The sequence below is a fragment of the Felis catus genome, chromosome E1, assembly GCF_018350175.1.
Source record: "Felis catus isolate Fca126 chromosome E1, F.catus_Fca126_mat1.0, whole genome shotgun sequence".
In the NCBI taxonomy this organism is placed as follows: Eukaryota; Metazoa; Chordata; class Mammalia; order Carnivora; family Felidae; genus Felis; species Felis catus.
The window spans coordinates 15,938,441-15,961,416 of record NC_058381.1 but is presented as its reverse complement, the minus strand read 5'-3'; the positions used below and the strand labels follow the sequence as shown (position 1 = coordinate 15,961,416).

Genomic DNA, 22,976 nt, shown 5'->3' with positions numbered 1-22,976 from the left:
GTGTCGCACAGCGCAGTCTCTCCTGAGGTCCCTGTTCCTTCCTCTCTGCCATGAAATACCTCTTTTATGTCAGCTGGTGCATCACTTAGAATGTCTGGGCATCTCCCCCATCGCCTTTCTTCTTTCTTGTTAGAAGAAATACCAGCTGGGCTTTCTGAGATTCTGCCTTTGTTCTTCTAGAGTCTTGCTCTTGCCTCTTGCAGTTTTCCTTCTCTTTCTTACCTCCTTGTCTCTCTCTATTAGCTCCTTGCCATCCACTTCACGGAATGCTCGGGTCTCTCTTAGCTGTAAATGCTGCTGGCTCGGGCTGCTCGGGCTGCCATAATGCCCACGATGGCTTAACTAGCCAACATTGGTTTCTCACAGTTTTGGAGATTCGATTCCAAGTGACAGCTTGATTTCTGGCTTGTAGATGGCCACCCTCTTGCTGGGTCCTCACATGATGGAGAGAAAGCTCCGGTGTCTCTTCTCTTCTTATAAGGACACTAGCCCTATCCAATCAGGGCCCCATCCTTATGACCTCATTTAACCTTTATCACCTCCTCACAGGCCCCATCCCCAGGTTAGGGCTTCAAATATGAATTTGGGGGTAACACATTCAGTCCCAAACAGCTACCATTCCTCTTTTTCTGGAACATCAAAATTCTCAAGAAAAAAAAACAAAATAAGATGAGTTAAAACAATTCTCAAGCCATTTCCTTGGCTTCTACCACGTGACCTGCATTGAGCTACAAGGGCCACCAGCATGGTAAGGTCGTGGCCCCTACCCTCATGGAGCTCAGAGAGTCTGCTTCACCTCTTGTTCTTCTGGCCCCATTACTGAACTGCCACTGGCCTCTCAGGTCACCGGCATCTCCTGGTCATGTTTTATTTAATAAATAGTAGTCATGTGCATGTCATATGCCAGGTGTTTGTCTGCTGATGAACTAAAAAAAAAAAAATGTCTCTGACCTCATGGAGCTTACATTCTGGCAGAAAGAGATAGGCAGTAAACATAATTTTTAAAAGCAAAGTGGGGGCGCCTGGGTGGCTCAGTCAGTGAAGCATCTGACTCTTGATTTTGGCTCAGGTCATGATCTCACAGCTGTGAGATCCAGTCCCGTGTTGGTCTCCGTGCTGGGTGTGGAGCCTGCTTAAGATTCTGTCTCTCCCTCTGCTCCTCTCCCACTGGCGTGCACGCATGCATGCTCTCAAAAAAAATAATTGTGTGGTGTATTGAGTTATGAGAACTATGGATTAAAAGTAGAGCAAGGTAAAGGAATTGGGAGGACAAGGGTGGGTCACAGTTTCAAATACGGTGGTCAGGATCAACTCCATGGAGAAGGTGATGAGAAAATTAACCTTGTGGTTCTCTGAGAGAGAAAACTATCCCAGGCAGAGGGAACAGCCAGTGCGAAGGCTCTGGGGCAGAAGTATGCCTGACGTGTTTATGGAACAGTGAGGCCGATGTAGGTGGAACAGAATGAGCAAGGGGAATTTGGGGGTGCTTAGACTAGAGAGGGTCCCATAAGGACCTTTGTCAATAGGACTTTGGCTTTCACACTGAGTGAAGTGGGCCAGCAAGGGTGGGGGGTGTTGGGCAGAGGAGTCCCATAATCTAATGGTAGGGTCCCTCTGGTTGTTGTGCCGAGAAGCAGGGAGAGCCGTTGGGACGTTGTTGTAGTCATCCAGGGACAAAATGGTGGTGCTCCGGGAGGGATAGTAGCAACAGGAGTGGCAAGATGTGGCTGGTTCTGTACAGAGGTTGATGGTAGAGTCTTAGAATTTGCTGACAGACTCGATGTGGAGGGTGAGAGTAAAGGAAGAGTCAAAGACAGCTCCACGGCTTCCTGCCCAAGCAGCTGAGGGAAGGCGTCCCCGTCAGCAGAGCTGGGAAAGCCTTGTGTGTTGGATGCGGGGCATGTGGACAGCAGCGATATGGAATTCAGTTGAACAGTAGTTTAATTCTGACCATGTTGAGTTTGACCGAGTGGTGGTGTAGATGCAGCAGTCTGGAATTGGGAGGGAGGTGGGCCTTGAGATATAAATGTGGCATTTTCTTTTTTGTTTTTAATTTTTTTTCCTAATGTTTATTTATTTTTGAGAGAGACAGAGACAGAGACAGAGTGCAAGCAGGGGAGCGGCAGAGAGAGGGAGACACAGAATCCAAAGCAGGCTCCAGGCTCTGAGCTGTCAGCACAGAGCCTCACACGGGGCTCAAACTCATGAACCGTGAAATCATGACCTGAGTTGAAGTCAGACAATTAACCTACTGAGCCACCCAGATGCCCCTAAATGTGGCCTTTTCCACTTGATCTGTGGTTACATTGCAAGCCTAAAATCGGATGAGGCCACACGGGAGTGAGTCAGGTTATTTGCAGTCTATTGACCTCCCCATTCTCCTCTTGCTTCATTTGCTTTTGTTTTCAGACACTTTGGGCTACCCCTAAAATCCTTTCTTCTCTCCTTTCACATCACCCCCACTCCTGGCTGTTTCCTGCCCTGCTGTCTCTTGGATTTCTCCTCCGCCATGTCCTCTGAGGGGTCCTGTCTAGGGCTCTTCTCCCTGTGTTCTCAGGGTTCCTTTATACCTAGCACGCCTCCTTTCCTCTGCTCCACCTCGTCCTCCTCTGCCCCAGTGTGCTGTATGCGTCAACATGGCAGAGCAGCTCCAAGTGAACCTTCCAGAAGATCTACTCTCATAGTAATGTTTATCCCCCACCAAGAAGCCCTCATGGCTGTGGTTCCCCACAGTCTGGTCTCAACCACCTTTCCAGCCCTACTTCTTCCTGCTCCCCTATCCACACCATCCTCCCCCATCCCTGCCATCTCTCATGGCCTCCCTCCCCAGCCCTCCATCACCATTCTGCACATCCTCCCCATCCTCCCAGCTCAAATGCTGCCTCCCCAGTGCCTTCCCTCATGGAGCAAACCTCCCTCTTCCGGACTCTCTTCTCGGGGATCAGCTGCTCCTTTAGGACAAGGAGTGGGGACATGTAGGTTCCAAACCTGGAGTTCTTTTCCTTTCTTCCCTACCTTCCTCCCTCCTCCCTCTTCCTTCCTTTCTTTCCTTTCTGGTTCATTCAGGCTTTTCTTCAGCAATCATTTCTTGGACATCTGCCGTGGCTTTGAGCCAGATCCTGAGGCAAAGGTGACTGGTACCTGTCCTCCAGCTGGGCTGGAGACACAGGGAACACCATGTTCCTTACAGGGATGCTCTGTCCCCACGCGCCTCAATACACCGGGGATAGTCTCCACCTTTGGAGCCCTTGTGGTTCCCGCCCCTGGTTTGGTATCACTGCTGATGGCCTCTCTCAAGTCTTGGAAGCGGGCAGCCCCTTGCCAGGCTGTACCATCCCCTAGCTGGATTTCGCTTCTGTTTTGCATCTGAGGATATTTAAATGCCACCAGTCTAACTCTGCTACCTTTGAACTTGAATGAATTGTCTATTCTTTTATACTCACCGTAGCATCACAGAACTCTGAAAATTATTTTTGATTGAACTCTATTTCTGAGTCTTGTGTGACTCTGTGGTTACAACTTCCAAAGTCATTCAACAGGTGTATTTATATGTATGTCTGTATTTTCTGAGCTGTTTTTACTTACAACACTTCTTTAAAAAACAAACCAAAAAAAGATTTTACTTTTACGTAATCTGTCCATCCAACATGGGGCTCAAACTCACAACCCTGAGGTCAAGAGTTGCATACTCCACCAATTGAGGCAACCAGGCGCCCCTACTCACAACACTTCTGATACCAAATGTGTGTGAGTGTTTCCCTCTCCCCAACACCAACCTCTTGGGTTCTCTGGGTGTCCTGCAAGTTGACTGAATTCTGACACCATTGACCTGGAGTTAGTGGCAGATCCCACGGGTCAAGGGCTCAGTCCCACCAGAATCCCCACACTTCAGACATTAATATCGTAAGTGCAGGCGTCCTATACTTCTGACCAACTGGCCATAAATCAGGGGTTCCCATGACCCCCTCCTTGGGTTTAGTCCTTTGCTAGAATGTCCTACAGAACTCAGGAAAACAGTTGATTTACTATCATCAGTCTATTGTAACAGATGCAGCTCTGGAAGAGTCGGATGGAACTGATGCATAGGTATATGGGAAGGGGCACAGAGCCCCCATGTCCTCAAGGCACACCACCCTCCCAGCACCCCCATGGATTCAGCCCTCCCCCCCAGATCTCTCTGACCCCACCAATTAGTGGTCTTTATGGAGATTTCATTACACAGATACAATCAATTAAATCATTGACCATTGTTTTTTTTATGTTTATTTATTTTGAGAGAGCACACATGCATGCATGAGTCGGGGAGGGGCAGAGAAAGAGGGAGAGAGAGAATCCCAAGCAGGCTCCGCACTGTCAGTGAAGAGCTCGATATGGGACTCAAACTCATGAACTGTGAGATCATGACCTGAGCTCAAACCAAGAGTCCCGGACGCTTAACTGACTGAGCCATCCAGGCACCCCCCTTGACCATTATTGATTAGCTCAACCTCCAACCTTCTCCCTTCCCCAGAGGTCAGGGGGTCCATCTGGAAGTTGCAACCTTCTCATCAGGCCTTTCTGGCAACCAGCCCCCACCTTCTGAAGTTATTTAAGGGCTCCCCCACCATTGGTCAACTCCTTACACACAACATACTTGTCACTCCCAGATTTCAAGGGCCTCAGAAGCTCCTGTCGCAGGCTCTGAGACCAAATGTTGTAAGACCAAATATCGCGACAAAGAATGTCCCTCTCACCCCTGAACAAGGGTTTTAGGAGCTTGGTGGCAGGAACTGGGGATGAAGGCCACATATGTATTTCTTATATTACAGTATCATCGTGTGCACACACTCCAGACATACACAGGGGCAGTAGAGAGGTCCTGCTGTTTTGAGTATCCAGTCTTCGGTGAATCCTACAAGGCTGTGTGTGGGAGAGTTCGTGCTCCCCGCCTGACTCTCTGTGTGCCCTGGGCTGGGTGTCTCCCCCGGAAGCGTTCTGAAGGTGCTTTCACAGAGCAGTGCCAGGTACATTCCCCTGCCCACCACCAAGGTGAGCCACCTCCACCTGGCCTGGTCTGTGCCTTAGAGCGAGCGAGTAACTTGATCTTGACGGTCACTTTGTGTATTGAGGCACGTGAGGACAGAGCTCCCCTGTGTTATCCTGACAGACTCGGATGAAAGTGGGTAATGCGGAAAGAACCCGGGGTCCTCTGGGCATCCTGAAAGCTGGACTTACAGCATCTGTGGATTGCGAGCCCCACCCAGTAGTACACTGAAGGAGGCCTTGTTGAGGTGCCCGCCCGTCCAGGCGGCCATGCAAGAGTCTGGATCTTGAGGTCGTCGCAGAGCCTGCCGCAGGCCTTGATGAGCCTGGCCAGGCTGAAAGTCGCGCCGCTGCAGGCGGCTGGTCACTGGCTCCCTCTAGGCTCTGGACTGAGCCCAGGCTGTGTTAACCAGCGGGCTTCACCAGGCCACCCGGGCTCACCGAGGCCCTGGCACTTGGCCTCATCTGTTTCCTTCATCTCAGGGGAGTAGCCAGGTTATGCCGAGCCCTAGGCCTCCTTACCCCAACTGCTTTATGCAGACTGGGGAATTTGGAGCCCTGTAAGTGGTTTTAAATGCCTTTCTAAGGAAAGGGTTTAGACATACTTGGCAAAAGGCAAATCCCATTAGCAATTGTCTAACTAATCCGGGCTGTCAGGGAACACCGTGTTCTTTGCAGGGAGGCTTAGCGCCCCTTCTCTCCTGGGTTGGGGGGCCCTAGTGTTTTGTTCCTTCTCTCCTCCCCTGGCCCCAACCTCTGGGGAGGGCAGATAGCCTAAGGTCTGTGTAGGGCCCTGAGTGGACAGACGGACAGATGTTGGCCCTGCCTCTGGGAAAACAGCCCCCGAGGTGGATGGTGCCTTCGGTCCAGCTGCTGGGGGGGCAGGGGGGGGAGGGGGCAGCAGCAGCGTGAGGGCTACTTGCTGCAGGATATGTGGCTTATGTGGCTTTTCTGTCGCCCTCTTTCCCTGCTCATCTTTCTGTTTCTCTTCCCCTTTCCCTCCTTCCTGTTCCATTTCCTGCCATTCTCTTCTCTCTTTCCCTAACTTTGCCCTCTTCCCCGCCCCTTTCAAAACATGAATTTGAGGCAGAACCTATTTATTGTATAGAAACGGGGGGCTCCTAGGGTGGCTCGGTCGGTTAAGCATCCAACTTTGGCTCAGGTCATGCACTCACGGTTCATGGGTTCGAGCCCCGTGTCAGTTCTGTGCTGACGGCTCAGAACCTGAAGTCTGCTTCGGATTCTGTGTCTCCCTCTCTCTCTGCCCCTCCCTGGCTCACATGCTGTCTCTCTCTCTCTCTCTCTCAAAAATAAATAATAATAAAAATATTTTTAAAAATTGTTATTATGTAGAAACAAAGCATTTGGAGATTGTGTTTTTCAATCATTAGAGTGTGAGGGGCCAGTGCTGGTGTTTTTAATAGATCTCAGGAATGAAAGGGCTGGCCCTGCGGGCCTGGGGAGGTCAGGCCACGCATTGCCGTGGGACCTCCTGAGCAGCGCCATTCTGTTTGTCTTGTTTAATTTGGAGAGCATACAAAAAGAAAAAGCAGACAGGAAAAAAAAATAGTAACAAGCACCCAGTGTGGCCACCACCTAGAACTGAGATTTTTGCTTCCGGTATTTAAAATAGAGATAAATGGGAGCATTAATACAGACCAAGGGGAGACTCCTCCTCACTCCTGTGCAGCGCCGTTCTCTTTCCTTTTCCCCTGGGGGAAATGCTACCATGCACTTCGTGTGTATCTTCATAATTGGTTTTCATATCCTTACAGCATATGTATGAATCCATGAATAATATATGGTCATGCTGGGTGTGTTTCTTAGAAGCATGTTTAAGTGCTGACATGCTGTAATATCGTTCTGTAACTTGCTTTTCTCACTAAACATTATGCTTTCAAGATTTGTCCTTGTTGATATTTATATCTGATTCACTTCTCTTCGGTGCTGAAAAGGGTTTCACTGTACAACTGGACCACGGTTTATGTAGCTGTTACCCTGTTTGATGGACGCTTGCTTGCGTCTGGTTTCTGTGTATTGTAGGAGTGCTGCCACAAACGTCTCTGTGCCTCTGACACAGACACGTGCCCAAGTGGCTTTTGGGCTTGCTGGCCAAGTGCAAGTAGGCTAGACCCGTCCTCGCACCCTCCCTTGGGATTCTAAGTTTTTTTTTTTTTCTTTAATGTTTATTTATTTTTGAGAGAGACACAGAGAATGAGGAGAAGGCAGAGAGAGAGAGAGAGAGAGAGAGAGAGAGAGAGAGAGAGAGAGAGAGGATCCCAAGCAGGCTCCACACCATCAGTGCAGAGCCCAAGATGGGGCTCGAACCCACAAACTCTGAGATCATGACCTGAGCCAAAACCAAGGGTTGGCCGTTTGACCAACTAAGCCGCCCAGGTGCCCTGGGATTCTCTGAGTTTTACCACCCAGACCAGCTGCCTTCTCCCTTCCATAGCTCTCCAGGCAAGGGTGGGTTTGGGGGGAGCCAGCAGGGAGTGCAGAGGGAGCTGTTGAAGGGAACCCGTAATTGATAAGGCCAAGGCGTTAGCCTGAGTTTGTTGCCCTGCCCGACTGCCCTCCGGTTTTTCTTTGGTTTGTATTTTAAGCTAATACACATTTATCATAACACCATCTAAGAAAATTCGAGTCTATATTGCTCTCACCCGCATTCCTGCCTTACTACACAATTGTTTTCACTGTTCCGACTCCCTTTTGGTCTCTGTCCACACGCACACATACTTATATGTAGCTGTAATCATACACACGGGACTGGGGATTCTCTACTTCCTATTTAATGACATGTTACGGTTTCCATCCTGCTGTAGTCGCCATGATGACCACTGTCGTGATCACCTATTTTGCCCTGCCCTGTACCCTCACCTGTTCCTCCTGCCTAAGGCTCTGCTTTTCCTTCCATTTCTCTTCCAGCTCCCAGCAATCTTTGCATGATGACTGCCAGCCCCCTCGGGTCATGTTGCCATCTAGAAGCAGAGACAGAAGGTCATTGGGGTTACAGCCCTGCCTAGCTTCTGTCCCACTGCCCCGGGCCCCCTCTGCCGCCTCCTTCAAAACCCCCTTTTTGCTCAGCAGAAAAGCAGCCAAACTAAATGTGGGACAGGCTCAGTACACATGTCTTTGAGATTGTTTTAAATACTCACAGAAAGGCTCCTCCCAGGAGGAAACCGTTTGGAGCAGGCCTTCGGGCCTTGGTCTTTGTTCTGTAGGTTTTGAGAGAGACTGTGCAGGGGGTTCTGGGGCACTGTTCGTGGTCCAGCCCAGTTCCCCAGGGCAGGGGGCTTGAGGCAGAAGCTCTCTCTAGGAGCGCTGGTGTGTGTTCCTCACCCAAAGGTTACACTTGGCCTGGTGCAAGTAAACGAACACCAACCCCACTTGTGGTAGACGTCACACGGTTCCTAGGATGCTCGCTGCAGCGTGGACATTGTCTCTGTTTTCTGTTTCTTTAGTTAGCCTCCTCCGGCCAGCACAAGGTTTCTGTGTATCTCACGAGAGCAACGCACCGGTCTTTTCTGTACCTGTGCCTTCTCATGAGCCACATAATCAACCTAGGATGACCACAAACAATAATAACGAGGGGCGCCTGGGTGGCTCAGTCAGTTAAGCGTCCGACTCTTGACTTCGGCTCGGGTCACGATCTCACGGTACATGAGTTGGAGCCCCACATTGGGCTCGGTGCTGGCAGTGCGGAGCCTGCTTGGGATTCTCTCCCTTTTTCTGTCTCTGCCTCTCCCCCTCTTGCTCTCTATGTCTCTCTCTCAAAATAAATTAAAAACTAAACTTAAAAAATTACTTAAAAAATAATGAACTTATTTATAAGAGGGGCTAATACTTCTGGAGTACTCATTGTAAAACGCTTTCAGCATTTTATGCTTGTCATCTTGTTTGTTGCTCCCGACACCCACTGAGATAGGAGACTGTCTCTACCCCCTGTGGCGGCCATGGAAATGAGGCTCCAAGAAGTGAAGTGGGTGGCCTGGATCTGCCTTGGAATTCTCACCGTACTTTCCCCCAGCCACTCCAGCGCCCCCAGCTGGGGAACCAGAAGCTCAGGCACAGATGACACGTGCTCCCTTTGCATTCCCTTCGGAGAAGCCCCTCACTGGTGCCGCCAAAGTTATTTTGCACAAAGGCATCGATTAGAAATGGTCCATTCCCTTTCAGTTTCCCGTTAGGGGCTTTGCCCTATTTTCTCCTTCTAAGTCTCTGCTTCCGGGAACCCGCTTCAGGGGAGCCGGGAATGTATGCTGTGGGGGAGGAAAGGGAAGAGATGATTTGTGGTCTCAGCCTCCTTCCCTGTGGCCTTGAGGAGGAAGAGGAGGGCGGCTGCTGGTGCAGAAAACTGGATGCCGGGGGCCTTCCCTTGCCTACCCACGAGAGCCCCTGCTGGCAGTGGCCAGGTAGAAAAAGCAGCAGCTTTTGCAACAGGCAGACTGGAGGTCCTGTCCCAGTTTGGCCACTTGTGGCCGGATGACCTTAGGTAGGTAACTTGGCCGTCCGTGAAGAGTGGATTAATCGTGCCTCCCGCAGCCGTCTATTATGGGGAGGAAGTGGAGTAGCATGGGCCATGCTAGTGCTGAGCAGATGTGCTAAGACAGCTCTCCCATTCTTCCTGGGGGTCACCCCTGGAGGGGAGCACACACACTTAAGGCTCTAGGGCCGGGCATGATGGCAGAGGGGCCTGGCCCAGTGCATGTGCCAGAAAGGGGCTTCTCTGGGTTTGCAGTCTGACTGTGGGCATTTTACCAAGCTGCTTTCTGTTGATGTACGACAGTCACACACACCTGGTTACCTTTGGCTCTTAGACGTGGGCTTTGGTGTCAAAGCACAAATACGAGTGGGGACTTTGCTTTTGTGTAGCTGCAGGCAAGGGGTGGGGAGAGCCAAGGCCCAGGGGTGCTGTTCCTTGGTGGAATCAGCTGAGGACCCCTGAGCAGCCAGACAGGGGCTCCATGTCCTTGCCCTGCTGGTCCCCACCAGTGAGGACTTCAGAGAGGCTACAGCCGTGGTAACACAGAAGGCCCCTTAGAGTAGTCCCTTGGAGAAACTGAGGCACCAAACCAGGAACTGGGTTTCTTTGCCTTCAGATTTTACTTTTCTTCCCTTCTCTGTCCTCTGTGGCTGTCCGTCTTCCACAGACCAACTCAGCATCCTACGTCTGGGCTACAAACAGGCCGGCTGCTGTGTCTAATATTAGCAGTGGGCAGGCCCTAGTTTAACCCAACACTCCTAATTGCCCAATGTCAGAACCACACCAACTCTGATTAAAGAACTTAGCCAAAGTATATTTGAGATGGGGCGTGGTGATGGGAGGCCCCCATCCCCATCGTGGGCCCCAGCCCCTTCAGGCTGCTGACTCAGGCCCAGCCCCATCCTCGGGGCTGGGGAACCCAGGCCCCTGGAGGCTAACATGCAGGTGTGAGGATGAGGCTGGAAACGCCCGTAGGCTCTGCATGACTCCCAACTCAGGAGGCCTGGACAGCTGATAGTGTCCTGAAAGCCCCCAGGAGCCCTGGCTGCCTGCATTTGTGTGTGGTGCGGTGGGAACGGCAGTTCTCCGGAGCCCATTTCTCTCTGGACTTGTTCTCCAGCATGCCAAGCTACTTCTAATAGGTGTGAACATAATGGACTCACTTAAGTCTTTTTGAAGACAGGCCCACCACTGCATGCCTGCTGCGCCAGCAGCCGCGCCGGGTAACAAAACACTAGGACCACATTCCGGGTCCCTCGCTGTCCCCACCCTCCCCCCACAGAGAAGCAAAATGTCAGTGGAGCAAATTACTCACTGAATGCTTTGGAATCTATAAATATTAAATTGCTACGGCTTTCGCTGGCCCATAGAAAATTAAAAAGCTCTGGTCAGCTCCAGAGGAGAGGTGGCTGGTTAGGAGGGGGTGAGGGGAGCGGCTGCCAGTAGTGGAGAGACAAGTGTCTCCAAAAGGGCTATGGGCTGCGGTTGGTAGGGGGTACCCTGGCTGGAGGAGAGGCAGCAGGGAATAGGGTATGCAGAGCAAGGAGGTGGAAATCCCAAATGCAAGTGTAACCCAGGATGGGTTTTTTTCCTGGTTTTTCTCTTGAGGCTTTATGGGCAGGGGGGTGGGGCGTGCTGTTTGTGGAGGAGAATTCTGTGTTGCATTTCTTACTCCAGCCCAGGACTCTAAAAAGTGGGGGTGGCAGCATTGCCATCAGCATGCTCCCTCTAGGGACTGTCCCCCTCAGAACCTCCCCAGGCAGCAGGGCTGGAGATGGAGGTGGGGCCCCTGGCTCACTAGCAGCCGGCTGTCCCCTGTTCTGCTGTGGCCCCTGCCCCAGGCTCCTCCCCTCCTCCAGCCTCTGTGCTCACACTGGTGGGACTGCCAGCCTGTGTGTGGACTCCCCTTGCCTGGGTTGATTTGTGCTGGCCTATGTGGGCAGCAAGTACGCTGTGTGGGGGGGTGTTTTCACACCCTGCAGGTGGCAGGGGCGTCTCCTGCTTCTCTGGGATCTCTTTAGGATTTAGTTGAGTGCTTCTAAGTGCCAAGACCCTGTGCTGAGTTCCTTAAGTGCACGACCTCGCTGATCTTTACAAAGATGGGAAGGAGGGTGCCGCGGTCCATTTACCACATTGCAGTGGAGGACACTGAAGCCAGGGGGTGAAGTGAGTTGCCCGGTTTCTTGGACAAGTTGCGGGCAGCCCCGAGGGAGTCCCATGGCTGGTCAGTGGCTGAGCCTGGATTCTGTCCCAGCACTTCCGGACTCTCAAGTGAGCTCTCTCCCTCACAGGCATCCCCACCCTCATTGTGCTGGACCCACAGGGGGAAGTGATCACGCGGCAGGGGCGCGTGGAGGTGCTGAACGATGAGGACTGCAGGGAGTTCCCGTGGCACCCCAAACCCGTGCTGGAGCTCTCCGACTCCAATGCCGTGCAGCTCAACGAGGGCCCCTGCCTCGTCCTTTTTGTAGGTATGAAGCCCCAGCAGGAGCCCCAGGGTGGGCTGGACAAGACAGACCTCACGTGGGGGGTGTCCATCCTGCAGCTTCTTTCCATCCTGAACAATGCCAACAATGCCGAGCCTGGGCCTTTGTCTCTCCCGGCAGCCTTGCTTTTGACCCCAATGATTTATTCATGGCTCTGCCCCTGCAGGAGGGGCTTTGAGAGCTGCCGCTGTGCTTTCCTTCCTCGACTGCCAGCTGGGAAGAATAGGTCAGGCTGGAGCCCGGCCCCCCTCCAACAGACCCATTGTTGGGAGGAGGCAGGGCTGCGTGCACAGCAGCTGCAGGGGCTGGGCCCCCTTGGGCCGAGGCCCCCCACCCCAGCCTCAGGGCCTTGTCTCTGCGTGCCCCCCTCGGTGTCTTCTCTGCTCAGTGGGTGACTGCTGGGGGGGGGCAGGGGGACACCAGAACATCCACTCCAGGCTCCCTGCAGCCCTATGGGATGACCCTGGTTCCTTTTGCAAACAGAGCAACTGCTGGCCAAGGGCCATCTCACCCTCTGCCTTGGGCTGTGTTGCTCAGCTCCAACTCCCCAAATAACCTGGGGTATGAGGGTCATGGCTAAGATGCCATTGGGGGGGGCATATCCTACCCTGTGCTCTGGAAGTCTGGTATGGGAGCCAATCAGCAGACTCAAGGGGATTCTTAAACAAACTGACTTGCAAGCTGGCCCCTGTGCTTGAAGAACAGAGGCCTCCTGGGGAATCACTGTCCTTGGGGCTTTGCCGCCTACTGCCTGCTCCCACACCCACATCCTGGGGCCTCTGGGACACAGTTCTGAATTTAGGGACAGTTGCGGCTCACTGGCCATCTGAGAAGATATGAGAAGGTCCCAGAGAGATAAAGCGAGTTCCCAGCGTCACAGAGCTGATGAGCTGTAGATCTAGAATAAGTCCCACCGAGTCTTCAGGCTGAGGGCCCCTTGGGCAATGTGGCATTTCTAGGTGCAAATCCTGCTGTCTCTCCTTCCTGCTTTGCCCCTAGGGGTGTTGTTCTTGCTCTTGCTCTGGGCTACAGGCTCCATCAGGAGTGAGCCCCAGGGCCGCTGTGTGTGGCTGCTCCCAAGCTGCTCTTTCCCTGGAGGCAAGTGGTGACTAAAGGGGGCTCCTGACACCTGGGCAGGCCCCTCCCACACAGGCAGTCCATCCTCTCCCAGAAGAGTCCGGCTAGCCCTGAAGCTGGCATTCCAGGGCCTCAGGGGCACCCCACTGCCACCATCAGTCCTGCCATTTTTGATAGGAGGTCAGATCTGAGGTCATGCTGTGATTCTGTGATTGAGAGAAGAGCTACAAGGACCTCAGATCCTGGCTCAGGGGAAGTTCAGCGCACAGTGGTGCGAATGCGCTGCAAACACACCCTCGTGCACCCAGGAGGGGAGGCCTGTGTCCCAGGGGACGTTTTGTTTCCATTCAGGGGCTTCCCCGGATGGGCATTTCGGGCCCAGGACCCAGCTCCCTCAGGGGACACCACTCCATCTGTTCCACAAACTAGTGCTTCTCGTGTCTCTCTTTCCCCATTACAGATTCTGAGGATGATGGGGAGTCCGAGGCAGCCAAGCAACTGATCCAGCCAATAGCCGAGAAGATCATTGCCAAGTACAAAGCCAAAGAGGAGGAGGCGCCACTTCTGTTCTTTGTCGCCGGGGAGGTGAGTGCACTGGGGCCTGGGCCGCAGGCTGCTCGGCTGGCCAACTCTTAGAACATGAGCGATGCGGCCCTAGGGGATGTTCGAAGGGGCCCCGGGATCTGGGGTGAGGAGCCCACAGACAAACGTGGCATGAAAAGGTGTCATCCAGCATGGTCCCTGCTGCACCTTCCTCCCTTTCGTTGTTGCTCGGCAGCCTCAGAGCAGCAGGAGGCCCTCCCGGGACAGCGCTGCCTCTGGCAGTCTACTACCCAGGCCGCCAGCACGAGTGGCAGCCACAAAGATTGTGATCAGTCCCTCCGCCCTGACCTGCAAAGTGGGCTCTCCCTCATCGCAGGCATCCTGACTGGGGGCCTCGACTCGGATCTGCAGTTCCCCAGCCAGCCCAGGGAGGGTGCTCAGGTGGGAAACTGCTGCTGTCCCAGGCTCTTTTCGCCCAAGACCTGTCCCTTGAAGGCCTCCAGCTGGGATGGGCTGAGCGGAGGACTTTACACAGGGTGAGAAGGCCTCAGCCGGGTGCCTGTCCCACCCTGGTGCTTGAGCCTCCATCCTGCAGATGGGGGAAATCCCTGCAAGATGGCCGTAGTCCCCGCCCCCAGGAAGCCAGTCCACGCATGCTCCGCCACCTCCCCCCTCCTCCCCTCCCCCCCCACCCCCAGGCGCCGGCCGGAAGCTATTGACAGACACGCTTTTTGAAGCCCCCTGCCCTCCTGCCACCCATCTGCATCCCCAGTTGGTCAGAGCCCAGCGCTCGTTTCATGCTGTGTTGTCTGGATCCCAGGAGAGGTGATGAGGCCAGACCCCCAACCACCACCCATTCATCACCTCCTCAACAGCCACCCCTCCTAAGCCCCACCGGGTCCCTCACAGGCAGCTCAAGTCACCCCGCTCTGCCGTGGGGCGGAGGGAACAAAACAGGTTCACAGGGTCCTGCCTTGGGGCTACACGAGCCCGCTCTACACAAAGCACAAATGGAAGCTGCTCTGAATTTATTGAACTCTAACCCCTTTCAGATGGCTGAGACAGAAAAGATGGGTGCAGGACAGCAGGGGCAGGGCTGGGGCTGGGGAGCTCCAGTAACTGCTTTAGAAATATGGCTGAAAAGGCGCATTTGCGGGTTTTCTGTGTAGCAGGCACCAAGACAAGCACCACCGGCACCATCCCACTTGCTCCTCACCTCTCTGACTGGGGATGGGGTCATTACCATCTCACAGATGAGTGAGGCTTCGAGAGCACAGACTGCTCACGCCTTGCCCCTGTGCGAGCTGCTCTTAGACCCATTTTGCAGGGGACAAGACCTGGACTCACAAAAATGACTTCTCAAAGTCGCACATTAAGTAGGTGGCACAGAGGACTGAACGTGACCAGAGGCAGTGATGTCCCTCCTGCTGCCCACGTGGTCTGGCAGGTGGCCAGGCCCAGGCCTGGAGGGAAGGGTCTAGGACAGAGGAGGGTCTGACAGGGTCATCCACTGCTCCATCTTGCCACCTGGCCACCTCGTCCTTCCTGTGCCTTTCACCTGGGATCCTGACCTTGGCAGCTGTCTTAGTCCAGTTCTCGGACTCAGAACTGGACTGAGAAGCAAGGCTGTGTGGAAGGGGATGGTCCTGGGGTGTGGGAACATCAAGCACTGACCAAGCACCTCTGAGCCAGGACTCCAGCCCTCTCCCGCTCCTCCTGGGGCTAAGGGTGTTTATCTTGATCCCCTCCACTCTGCCAGGTGGAGGTCATCCCTTCTGAAGCCTTAGTAGACTTGAATTCATCTCCCTGTGGTTTGCACAGAGGGAGAGGGGAGGGGACGCAGCATTGTGCTCAGCTGGCCAAGGCCTCCTAATGGGAATTCGATACACAGTATTTGTCCAGGTGTCTCCCCTCTGTCTATCATGAAGGTTGTTTATTAACCCACATGGAGGGCCTGAGCTGGGTGAACAGTGCCAGAGGTGCTGAATCCCTCATCGCCATTGCTGGAAGTGCATGCCATTTCTGGGGGAGGGAGAAAAGACGATCACTAATCATCTTCCTAAAGATTTGCCCTTTGAGAATGGAATGTTTTGTTTTTTTTTTTTTTTTTTTGTCTCAGAAACCAGTGAGCAGTAAATCTCATACCTCCTATTCGCCAGCGTTTAAGGCCAGGAATACCCCAGGCCCTTCCTCTGCAGGGTGACTTGGGTCGGGGTGGCTATGTAGAGTCCATTTCCCGTTCTCTACCAAATGGGGGTTGGGTGCACGAAAGGTAATCTCAAATGGTTGCTCCAGTACAGGTCTGTCTCCTATCTTTGGGTTTCTGGGTTTGCCGTTCTACTTAATAAGGCAAATTCATCTGGACAGTCACTGGGAATGTATGATAAATGCAGCCAGCCATGTAAGCCTCAGGAAGTACTGCAGTAGCCCTGTCTTTTCTACTGGCTGTGCAGTTTCACCCCCAAAACCTCAGGGGTGGGGTGGGGACAGTGATCTGTTTCCGTTAAAGACGTTCCGGAGTTGAAGGTTGGCCAGGTTGGCCTCAGATATCCATAGTGGGGCCGCCTATAATTGAGAGGCAGTTGCAAAAGTAAGTGATCAGAAGACATCACATTTTTACAAAGCAGAGGGCATGTTAAAGTTGCTTTTGTGCTAATGAAGAAAGAGGACTTCTCTGGTGGTTTGGGGAGATGCAGAGAGGACTTTATAAAGCACCCTCCCCTCCCCCAGGCAGGGCAGAGTCCACTGCTCCCTGTTCTGAGAGCCCATCGTTTCTGGACGGCCGCCCGCTCCTCAGGACAATGGAGTGGCTGCGTTCTGGGGACTCTCTAGCCTCCTTCTTGAAAACGTACTGTTTTCTCTCCCTCTGGTGACTTCCAGGATGACATGACTGACTCCCTGCGAGACTACACCAACCTGCCCGAGGCGGCCCCTTTGCTCACCATTCTGGACATGTCAGCCCGGGCCAAGTACGTGATGGACGTGGAGGAGATCACCCCTGCCATTGTGGAGGCCTTTGTGAATGACTTCCTAGCAGAAAAGCTCAAACCAGAGCCCATCTAGTGGGGCTCCGGCCTCAGGAGACGTTATTTAAAACTCGGTCTTCTCCTCTTCCTCCTCCCCTTTCTTCCCTCCACCCTTGGACTTTTCCGGCGTGTCCTGAATCACACAACCCAAGTGTCCAACCTCTCTGTGGTGCCTTGTTTTCTGCATTAACTCCTCAGCTAGCACCCTAAGGTGCACATCCTCTCAGCAGCAGAAGAACCCACCATGTTTGGAGACTCGGCCTGGGATTCACGGGGCTGGCATAACCCGGCCAGAGCCAGGACTGCATCACACTCTCAGTCACTAGCTCTGGGAGCAGTGTTTGCCAGGCATTCTTCTGCCGAGCGAGCGTGAAGGGACAGTGCGCTGGTGCTCTGGCTCGGCCTCTGGTGTCAGCATGCACACGCAGGGCCCAGGACAGCTCAGTGACACACGTACATGCAGGTGGAGCAGGGAAAGGGCCGCAGCCTTGCTCGCCTCAGGTTAGAGCTGCTGGTGAGAACATCCCTTCCTAAGTGACTTCGTCTAGTGACTCTCCCTCTTGGTGTGAGGGAAACACACCAGCTTGGCAGTCGGTTCTTGGGCCGGGGATTTCACGATCTCAAAGGAAGCTTGTGTTCTTTTCTGGTGAGAAAGAGTAGCTATGGTAATGATTCATGTAGTAATTGCTTACTCTGAGCTCCTACCATGTGATTTTTTCCTTACATCTTTTTTCCTTGATCTTACCTTCTCCAAGTTTCTGCCTTCTTGTACAAACAGCCTCTACTGTCTTGGAATTTTGTTAATTCTTCCCCTCGGACATCTTCCCGAGAAGAGGCACCCAGCCCTGTGTTCTTGGAGGTGCCCCACCTCACCCAGCACAGACCTCTGACACTCGGCCCACTCTGCCGCAGTGCCTGTGACCACCTTTGGTTACCTCTGTCATCCCTCTTTTCTTTTCAAAGCAGAACTAAAAAGAGACAAGAAATTACCAGAAGCCTAGCTTTCTCCCTAAGAACCTGCAGAAAGAGCTGTATCCTAGGGTGGCAGTGCGAGCAGAGGGCATGTCAACTAAAAGTACGCTTTGGATCCACTTTGCTGAGCAAGCTCAGGTAGCTTGGATCCCAGGAAACAAAAGTAACAACTGCTGTGTCCTTGGGACTTGGGGTGGGGGCTTTACCTAGGGAGTCACAGGATTTGGGCCTATCTCAACCAGGTGTGAGGGTCTTCCACCTGATGGCAGGCCTCACCCTTGTCTCCACTGACAGCATTCTGTCAGCCAAGACCACTGATTTAGAAAACCCAGCCCCCGGTCAGCTATTGACACCATTGCCCCTTGCTGAATTGGACTGTTGCTTTGTAGTTCAGAGGTACAAGGTTAGCTGGTAATTAGACAGTTACTTGATGTCACAGCCTGAAATGCAATCACCTAGTAAGAAATAAAGCAGGCATCTCTGGACATTATCGACTTGGCCTTTCCTGTGGTTAATAACAAAAATCTTTTTGCTTGTGGTGCTGGGCCCTGGGGGGTCGGGGGTGGGGGGAGACACACAAGATCTTCTTGACTTTCATTGGATTCCTAGTAGCTATGTTTCAGAATTTTTCAGAGCAGAAACTAACTAACGTGGTCATCTGCCGGATCCTTCTGAGGCCAGGGAGCTCCTTTGGGTTAGTGCATCCGACATCCCTGCTGGAGCTCTGGCTGGCATCTCTCCTGGTTCCACTTGCCCTCGTGGAGGGCGGATTCTCCACTCACAGGCATTCTTGTGGACACTGGTGCTCATCCCCTCCCCATAGGGGAGCAAGTGCTCTGAAGCCTGAGGAGGCCGGTTGCAGAAACCAGGAATCCCACACAGGTCTCCCAGTGAAGAACGGGCAACAGTTGGAGACCCTCAACCCTAGCTCTATGCTGGGTGGAGGGGCTTCTCTGGGAACGTTGCCAGTGTCTCCTCTGGGAGTGTGGTGGGTGTGGGGGACAAGGTGTTGCACCATATCAAAGTTCTCAAACTACGTTGTCTTCTAGGATGTCCAGGAAGGACAGTCCCTGGAATGGAGATCCCTCTCCAAACATGTTTCTGCCCCATCATGGCTGCATCCCAAGCCTGGCTCCTACCTGCTGCCTAGCCTGCCATGCTGCCCAGGACCCTTCGTACTTCCTGGTACTTGGTACTGGTGTGCTGGTTGAAGGCATGAGGTTTCTCATGGGATAGCTGTGTGTGTGCTGAGGGGCACGGCAGATGCTGGACTCCTACAGACCTTGCTCCTTGGTCCTGCAACCTGACTGGGGCAGGGCTTCGGGCCTCCCGGCAATGTGCTCACCTTGATGCCCACGTGGGTGTCGTGAGCATCTGCCTGTGCCCTCAGGTTTTTGCTTTCTCTCTTGGGCCCCAGGAAGTTGCTCAGGAACTTGGTGCTGTACTTGAGGTTGTCGCCACACATGCCCCACTGCCAGGCCTGCCAGCTCTTGGGAGTGTGGTGGGTGTGGGGACAAGGTGAGGTCAACCTTACTTGGAAGATGGATTTCTTTGGACTTCTGCCTGTGTCCTATATCATGATAGCCTTGGAGGAAAAGTGGTCTCTCTTAGCAACTACTTATCTTCTGGCGCAGAAGGAACAAAGTCCAGGTAGGAGTCCCTGTAAGTCACGTGGCAGAAAAATCAGGTCATCTGTGATTCTTCTGTGACCTGTACGGGGCTGACAGAACTACTTGCCACTAAGGTCAATTGGATCCTTGGCACCAGAATTCCCCTTTTAGAGTGGGTGTGTAGGTTAAGGTCACTGGGAAGGTTTACTAAAAAAAAGCTTTAGGTTTATCTAGTGGCAGCTTTGAGGAGAAATGGTGGGGGAGGACCACTTCCCAGTGCCAGTAAAAACCCGTTTCAGTAGCATGAGATCTTAAAGGTTCTTGATGCAAAGGTTCTTGATGCTGCTTCTTAAGCAGCTCCAGAATACCTTCTTGTCACTAATTGGAAGCAGGTTAAAGCCCCAGCTGTGATATATTCAATAGCTTCCATCAACAGCAAGGGAAACCAGGCCCCAGTAGGTTGAGGCAGGAAGGTGGCTGTAAAAATGCCACCCTGGGGTTCCAGATTCTGTGCTCACCACAATGACTTCCAGATCCGACTCTACTCGTGTTCACAACAGATGAGATTTTTTTACCTGTCCCCAACAATAAAGATCTGGTGAAGAAAAAGGGTATGTGTTTGGAATCGGGATGTACGGTGGGCAGCGGTAAATGCCAGAGGGCAACTGAAGTTCCTTTCCAGAAGCTTCCCCCCATCTCCAAGTATGTCCTCAAATTCAATGGCTCTCACTTACCCAAGCACAGGGAGCCAGAACTGTTTTGGCTTCAGCCAAACTTCAAGTGGTAATTTTCAGCCAGACTTTGTTTTTGCCTCTTGCCTAATTAAAGACACTAAAAAGCTGTTCTCTCCGCCTGCTGCCTTGTTCCAGGGTAGCAAACGGAGTTCTGCAATGATCTAGACATAGAACACGGTCCAAGAATAGATCAGCAGAACCTAATAAGGTGTCGCAGTGCCCGCTCAGGGAGAACACCACACGTGTGCGCACGCATGTAGACTTGGAATCGTGGCTCTGGGAGGGATGTGAGCAGGCAGCTGGCCCAGCGCCCTTCAGTCACACAGGCTCAGGCATGGGGACATCCTGTTCATAAGTTATTTCCCTGGACCAGGAGGAACAGGCCCACACTCGCCCGATGGGACTGGGCACGGCTGCGTGTGGCCGGTAGGGAACTTCAGCAGTGCCCTCTGTGGCCTCTTTGGGTGGTGCCATGTGAACAGAGGACTGACCCAGAGGCCCAGAGCTCAGGGTCTGTCAAGTTCCCTGAAGCGGCGGTGTTGAAGAAGCCAGCACTGAACCTGTATCCCTCTTTGTGAACACCCAGCGGGCAAGAGTCGCCATGGCTTTCTTCCAAGCAGGCTGCTCAAAGGAAAATCCTCTGTTGACAAATGGCTGTCGTCTGTTAGCTTCGTTCCTGATTATCCAGTGTTAGTAAATAATGCACGGGACGTGGTTTCCAGGAACCAAGGCTGTTTGTAGGAAAATGTTACATTGGGTCCACTTTATGGCTGCGATTTCTCCTTCCAATGGGGGAAATACAACGTTAGGGTGTCCTAGGCGTGCCTCAAATGTGAAAGCATGAAGAAAATCTGCTTCATTTAAGGCATACTGTGTCTCCACAGCCCCTTGGACTCTTGCAGTACTTCCCAGGCTAGGAGATGTGTAACTGATTTGGGTAGGACTTGTTCTGAAGGACTGCTGGATTTCTATTAAATAACCTGCTAACTCATGAAGGTCTGTCCCCAAGCCTGTAGGTGACCGTGCAGCCCAAAGGAGGCAGGCAGCCCCAAGTCTGGGTTCCTGGGTGTTCATGCTTCACACAGGTCAGTCACCCAACACAGGTAAGCACAAGGATACAAGAGGGGGCATGATCTTAGGACCCAGGGCTAAAAAAGAAATCTCCTTCGGACATCACAGGACGTGGAAGTAAGTCCCTCTGCCAGTCTGCAGTCAGTTGCACCACCCCTTCCCATCACAGAGGTAAGAGGGAGGCTGGGAGGCCAGACGCTGTCACGGCCACATCTCGTCCCCAACCTTTGTTCCCTTCTTGCATTGTGCAGCAGCAGCAGCTTTGCGGATGGCCCTCTGACTATGATGCCTTAGCTGAAGAAGGTGGCTCCCCTAGAAAACAAACGTAGTTAAGAGAACCGATGCCTTCTGTAGCGTATTCAGACTTTCAGTCATACTTGGCCTCTGAGTGTTGGCCGCGGCTCTGGAGGGCCCGGCTTGCAGGCTGTCTCAGCTGCAGACATACGTGGCAAGCTAGTTCAGACTTTAAGTCGCCCACAGCAATAAACAGCTCATCCATTCATTTGACTTCCAGCTTGTTACTTTTGTGCATTCACTGAAGAAAGTCATTGGAGTTTAAAGATGTCTGTGTGAGTGTTACCTAAAAAAGAATTTTTTTTAAGTGAGTGGGGGCGGGGAGGGCTTGGCCCAGGGAACACCCAGGCCCTGCAGCACAGCTGGTTTTCAGCACTAGCCACAGAACCCTTGGTGTGGTGCTGTTTCTGGGGTTTTCGTGTGGCAAAATGGCAAAAGTGGAGGTAAAAGCAGCTCAGCTTGGGGCACCTGGGTGGCTCGGTCGGTTAAGCCTCCAACTTGGGCTCAGGTCATGATCTCATGGTTCGTGGGTTCGAGCCCCACATTGGGCTCTGTGCTGACAGCTCGGAGCCTGGAGCCTGGAGCTTCCAATTCTGTGTCTGTCTCTGTCTCTGCCCACCCCTGCTTCACCATCACACTTTGTCTCTCTCAAAAACAAAAACGTTAAGTAAATAAATAAAAGCTCAGCTTAGAAGGGGACATCTGGTGTTTCGATGGTCCATGGGGCAAGTAGTAGGAGGTCACAGGTGAAACTGGTGGAAACCAGTCCCCAGAGGTCTGCTCATCCTCTGAGCCTTAATGACAGGATCTTCACCTCGAGCTGGGGGAAGGGAAGAGGACTCTGCCGCTCTGCCTGCCCTGAAGCTGCAAACCAGGGTGAGGCTTCCCAGCGTGAGTTCCAGGCGTATGGGGACATCAACATTTGTCCAGAGCTACTTTCCCAGAGGTTCCATTCAAAGGAAAAAGTTATGCTGGTTTTTCCCTCGGCAACCGCTTCCCACTTCTGTCCACTTCCCCCTTAGTTTTTTGGCCCAGTGTCCATCTATGCTTCAGATTCTGCTGAGAATGAGAATCTGGATGGGTCTCCAACTTCAGCACCTCTGAGCACAAACATCCTGCAAAATGCCCTCTGTGCAGAGACTCACTCCATCCTTTCTCAATAACTTAAATCCCTCCCTTCAGGGTTGGGAGTGGTTTCAAAGTGCGGCTGCCACCTTGTGGCAGAAACCGTCAATGGCGCTCCACTCAACACAAAGTCAAGGGGCCGCTCTGCCAACCATCTGACAGCTTCTCTTCCAGCCAGTGTAGTGTACTGTCCTATACTGCTCCTTCTTTAATTCTTATTTTCCGGGGAAATGGCAAAAAAACAAATGTTGGCCTTAAAATTGCAAAGAATTTGAGAAAGTGACTTTCCATGATCGTTCAACAAACCAGAGCCTCATCACTGGTTGCTTCCCTGTAGTCATTTTAAAGAAAGGAAAATTTGCCCTCTTTGCTAAATTATATCCACAAATGTGCAAAAAGAACTCACAAGGCATGGCATATAAGCCATTGACTATGAAGTGAATGGGACGTAAATTTCTTTTCCTTCTTTCACCCAGTGTGATAAAGTAGACTTGGAATTATGTGCCAGGTATACTGTTTTGCATTGTTTT

The 22,976-nt window shown here is 52.6% G+C and overlaps 1 protein-coding gene across 2 annotated transcripts in view; it reads left to right on the top strand.

Annotated features, from left to right (window-relative positions):
* NXN (nucleoredoxin) overlaps positions 1 to 18,102 on the top strand; it is a 159,340-nt gene extending 141,238 nt beyond the window's left edge. For both annotated transcript variants that reach the window (XM_023244495.2, XM_045045338.1), the window contains exons 6-8: positions 11,800 to 11,979; positions 13,532 to 13,656; positions 16,495 to 18,102. In XM_023244495.2, coding sequence (XP_023100263.1) covers positions 11,800 to 11,979; positions 13,532 to 13,656; positions 16,495 to 16,677 — 488 coding nt within the window. In that variant the 3' untranslated portion in view covers positions 16,678 to 18,102. The remainder of the gene's footprint in view (positions 1 to 11,799; positions 11,980 to 13,531; positions 13,657 to 16,494) is intronic.
* The last annotated feature ends 4,874 nt before the right edge of the window (positions 18,103 to 22,976 follow it).